The sequence below is a fragment of the Hylobates moloch genome, unplaced genomic scaffold (assembly GCF_009828535.3).
Source record: "Hylobates moloch isolate HMO894 unplaced genomic scaffold, HMol_V3 SCAFFOLD_4052, whole genome shotgun sequence".
Lineage (NCBI taxonomy): Eukaryota > Metazoa > Chordata > Mammalia > Primates > Hylobatidae > Hylobates > Hylobates moloch.
This window is the reverse complement of record NW_026656327.1, coordinates 845-5,914: the sequence shown is the minus strand read 5'-3', so window position 1 is coordinate 5,914 and position 5,070 is coordinate 845. Positions and strand designations below refer to the sequence as shown.

The following is a 5,070-nucleotide window of genomic DNA, read 5'->3' as shown; positions in this document are numbered from 1 at the left end:
TAAAATCAAACCAAACCAAAACAAACAAAAAACTACAGGCAAGTGGAAAGTCATGGTTTGCAAAAAGACAACCCTAGAAGAGTATAAAAAGCCATAGATGGATCCTTTGAAGAGTTGTATAAAATATTTCATCAAATTTTGTTGAGACTTTTGAGGTACAGCTTTAGTGTTATAATTCATTTTTTTATAAAATATAGACTGTTTTATCAAAAATATTTATACATTCTGTTACAATATATTGCCTTTACCCTCAATAACTGCCAGTATAAAATCTGGATCCAGTGGCCTAAAATGTACAAATGCACTTAATGTAAATGCTGGAGTTTGAGGTGTCTGCTCGGCCACTGTACAAAAGTGATGAAGTGGTAGAATTAAATAATAAGCCGACAACATAGAATACATTAAAACTTGCACATATACATGTTCACAGCATCTATACAATGATAATCCCTATGGTTTAACCAAGTTACAGTTCCCGTCTACAGCAGACACAAAACCAGGGTGAACTAGGTTGGCAGATGTAGAGTGAATATCAAAAAAGGGGTAATCAGTTCACTGATTCTGGAAGATATGACTGAACATACTGAGCATCTAGACTTTGGGAATGCATGCAGGTAACAATACCTTGGTTTAGCTGATTAAAAATCCTCATTCTTAACATCTTAAGTAAATGCTGATCTTGTTTGTTTCAGCACTGTTTAATAAACAAAAAAAAATTGTTTGGCAAGCAGCTCTATTGGAAAGCTATAAGCCTCTGTTACATGGTTGATAAAAAAGGCAATATAAAGTTTTCTAATAATTATAGAACATTTATAAAATAAGACATCAATTCATTCTTTTTTTAAGAAAAATCAAGCCTCAAATTGTATACAAACTGCCATGTTTTTTGATAGTACAGTAACGTCTTTTTTTTAAAAAAAGGAGCATTTGCCTTATTCAAACAGAATCGTACTTTGTGTGAACAATAATAGCATATTCCAAGCCCTTTTTTTCTTTTTGTAAAACATAGTTAAGTGATTAATTTTCTTTCCACTTAAGGCGGGCATATGGCAAAGCTAGGGACTATAAAAAAGTGGGTTTTTTCTTTCTTTTTTAAAATAGACTATTGTTCCAAAAGTATTTGTGATGAATTTTCATGGCCGATGTTCACTCAACTTAAACTCCATGAAACTGTTCCCGGTGCTCATATTTACACTGAAGTACAATGAGAAGCCACTTTTGAAGAAGTATTAGAATGGTACTTTTAAACAAATCTTCACGTGTTTCAATTAAGAAAAAAAAAACAAAACAAAATTCAGAAGCTATTGGTGGCACAGACAGCAAATGAAGGGTTGCTATTTTTAAGAGGTCTTCTTGGGAGTCAGTCAGCTTGGTTTCACAGAGTCTAGCAACTTAACACCAATCAGCCGTGTAGTCAAAATCTCTGAACATTTCCTGCTCCTCTTCCGAAAGTATCCTTGGTTCTTGAGGTGGAGTCAGAATAGGTGCTTTTGAGGTAAATTTATCAGAAAAATGACTAACATCTTCTCGTCCTTTTATGGTAGGTATAAATGGTGGCTTTACTTTTTTGTCCATCAGAGCGCGCCAATCAATTGGCAGGAAAAATGGGTGCTTTTTTACATCTGCTGCATCTCTCTCGCTAGCCCCAAGGCGCAACTCAGGATTTCTTCTTAACAGCCTTCTCATTAGAGAAGTGGCTTCTGTAGATAAGGACTTTGGAAACCTTACTTCATAATTTACAATACTGTCAAAAACTTTCTCTCCATCATCACCAGGAAAGGGAGGCTTACCAACAAGCATTTCATATATAAGCACGCCAAGGCCCCACCAATCTACAGCCCTTGTATAAGAAGTTTCTGTTAATACTTCTGGGGCAAGACATTCAGCATTGCCACAAAATGTGCTTGTTCTATCTCCATATCCCATTCCTTGTTTGCAAAGACCAAAATCAGCAATTTTCACAAAGCCCTCTCTATCTAGCAATAAGTTTTCCAATTTCAAATCTCTATGAGCAATTTTGTGTTCATGTAAATACTGCAACCCAAGAACTATACAAGCAGCATAAAATACAGCTCTTGGTTCAGAAAAGACACCAGTATTAATGTGCATCAATAAGTCCCCACCGGCAGCATATTCCATTACAAAGCAAACATGCTCTTTGGTTTGGAAACATGCAAAAAGGTTCACCAAAAAGGGATGCCTTACACTATTCACAGTTTCAAAAATTCTTTTTTCACACATCAGGCTGTCTACTTCATGTCGAGCCACAATATCTCCTTTCTTTAAGGCTTTTATAGCAAACATCTCATTTGTGTGTTTATATTCAGCTAAAAGCACCTTTCCAAAATTTCCTCTTCCCAAGACAGCATAACACCTGAAATCTTGCAGATTACACTGAAACCTTTGCTGACATCTTCTATCCTCAAGTTCTTGAATACCGCTATATTCTAGGCCTGACTGAGGAGTATCAGGCTTGTATTCAGATTGAGATTTTGGAAGTATACTATTTCTGTCGTTCTCAGTATCAAAAGCAGTCTCTGAATCCTGTTCTGGTGTATCCAAAACTCTTAATTCAGAAGATTCATCTATTTCTCCAAGGGAAGAAGCTCGTGGTGGGGCTGGAGGAGGTTCAGGCTCAAGATCAAAGTCCAATTTGGTTACTGTAGAATCACTAGCTGGAGGTGCTGGTTTAGGGATGTGTACTTCAACCACTGGCACTGTAGTAGGCACAGGAGCTTGAGGGCTGAAGGTGCCAGAATGATTTACTGCAGGACTAACTCTTCTTACTGGCCTTCCCCAAGTGGCAATATTAATATTCATTTGAAGAACTCTGAGAAATCTTTTGCCTTGTTGCTTTGAAAAATTTTTCTTTTGTTTTTGAAGTTTTGGTCTTCTTTCAATAACTGGATTTAAAAAGGTAACCTCTTCTGGATCTGATACAACAATATGTGCATTTAATTCCTGCAGCTTGTGATGTAGTTCTTCTAATTTTTTATTTGATTTTTTCAAAATGTTGTCTACATAAGCCAAGCTTTTTTTATCTGTTGTGACTTTCCTCAGATTTTCTGCTCCTTCTTTGATTTTCAGTTCTTTCCTTATTTCGCTCTTAATTCGATCCTTGATATCGTCCAATTTCTGCTGCACCATCGTATCTGAAAAGTCTAATTTTTGAACAGCACTCACATTCTCAGAAAACGGAAGACTTCGGGAATCCCCCTGCAGTTCTGTGAGCAGAATCAACCCCCGTTCGGGGTTGGACGCCATTGCGCTCCGGTATGGACTTCGCGCCTGCACGCGGCCGCCGCTGGCGAAGGGAGCCTTCAATCTATTGTGGCTAGTAGAACAACGAGGGTCACTATTTGGAATATCTGGAGTCCTTGGGCAATCTGTAATATCTTCTGCATCTGATACAACACTGTGTGCATTTAATTCCTGCAGCTTGTGATGTAGTTCTTCTAACTTTTTAGTTGATTTTTTCAAAATTTTGTCTACATGAGCCAAACTTTTTTTATCTGTTGTGACTTTCCTCAGATTTTCAGCTCCTTCTCTGATTTTCAGTTCTTTCCTTATTTCGCTCTTAATTCGATCCTTGATATCATCCAATTTCTGCTGCACCATCGTATCTGCAAAGTCTAATTTTTGAACAGCACTCACATTCTCAGAAAACGGGAGACTTCGGGAGTCCCCCTGCAGTTCTGTGAGCAGAATCAACCCCCGTTTGGGGTTGGACGCCATTGCGCTCCGGTATGGAGGGTCCGCACCTGGACGCGGCCGCCCCGCTGGCGAAGAGAGAAGGCGGGACGGGGCTCGGAGTGGGGGTGAGGAGAGGGGAGAGAAAGAAAAAAAACAACTAGGGATTAATGGAGGCGCAGCCCTTGCGGGAGGCGCGGCTTATTCTGTCGGGTTCACCGAGAGCGGTGCGGAGCGAGGGCCCTCGTAGCTGGCTGCCTTTCGCTGCCTGCCGGCCGCCACCGCCGCCCACACCGGAATGTTGGTCTAGTCGCTCCCTAGGCAACGCCAGAATCCGCCTCAAGCTTCTCTGTTCTGAGCGCTGTGGCTACGGCTGCCTCAAAGTGCCATTTTTCAAAGTGGCCTTTTAAAAGGCCCATTTGATTGATAGGATTGGCCTTTTCCACGCCAGACATGGTGCCAAAGCTTTCCCTACCTGAAACCACTTAACTCTGAAAAAAGATATGATTATCTCCATTTTTCAGAGGAGGAAACTGAGGCTCAATAAAGTGGAGTGAGTCGTGTGAGGTGGCTGGGATGGGATTTGAACTCTGGTTTGCTGGGCTCCAAAATTCCTTCCACTTAGGCCACATGGTTCTCACAGGTCCTCAGTTCCTGCCAGTTCTCATCCTACCTGTTCCTTCTGTTTTTAACTCAAAAATCTCCCCTATTCCCCTGGAGTCTACTGCTTGGACTCGGAAACTATCCGAAGGATGCAGCTCGCTTGAGTTGCTCTTTGATCCCTAAGGCAGATTATCTTTCAACAGCTTTTATGCAAAGAGCACCCAAAGAGGATTATAGACATGAATCATTGAATGAGACCCAGTGTCTGCTCCCAGCACCATCTGTTGTTATGCAGACCACCGGTGATCATTGATCAGGACAAACCAGTTGTGGCTGCTGTGAAGTTAACTCCTGAGACTTGGGAGGCTGGTCTCACTTCTATATGGGCACACCTGGCCCGAGGCCATGAACTTGGGCAGGCCAGCATCATACCGACCTCACATATTCTAGCAACGACAAGCAAAACTAACCAAGCTAACGAAAATGAGCTTGCTTCCACTTGTTTCTTTCCCTCAGAAAAAGTGGGCGGGGGATGGTTGACTGATGGGTTTGTACTTGATTGAGCTGTTCAAGTCCCTGATTAGTTCATACTCCTAAAGAGCTGGGTTCCATCATTCTCTATCAATTCCTGGCATTAAAAGTTGATCCAGTAATATTTTGGTAACTAGTCTTTTCTGTTGGAAATCATCACTCATTGGCCATTCTAAGTTCTACTCCAATTGAAAAGCTTGATCCCACTTTGGGAGGCCAAGGGGGGCGGATCACTGCAGTCAGGAG

General features: G+C 41.0%; 1 protein-coding gene across 1 annotated transcript; it reads right to left on the bottom strand.

The window, feature by feature from the left end:
- Positions 1 to 1,392: 1,392 nt before the first annotated feature.
- Positions 1,393 to 3,969, bottom strand: LOC116465256 (serine/threonine-protein kinase N2-like). Its single transcript, XM_032754294.2, has one exon. It carries the CDS (start codon positions 3,733 to 3,735, stop codon positions 1,393 to 1,395), a length of 2,343 nt encoding a protein of 780 aa, XP_032610185.1. The 5' UTR covers positions 3,736 to 3,969.
- Between the last annotated feature and the right edge of the window lie 1,101 nt (positions 3,970 to 5,070).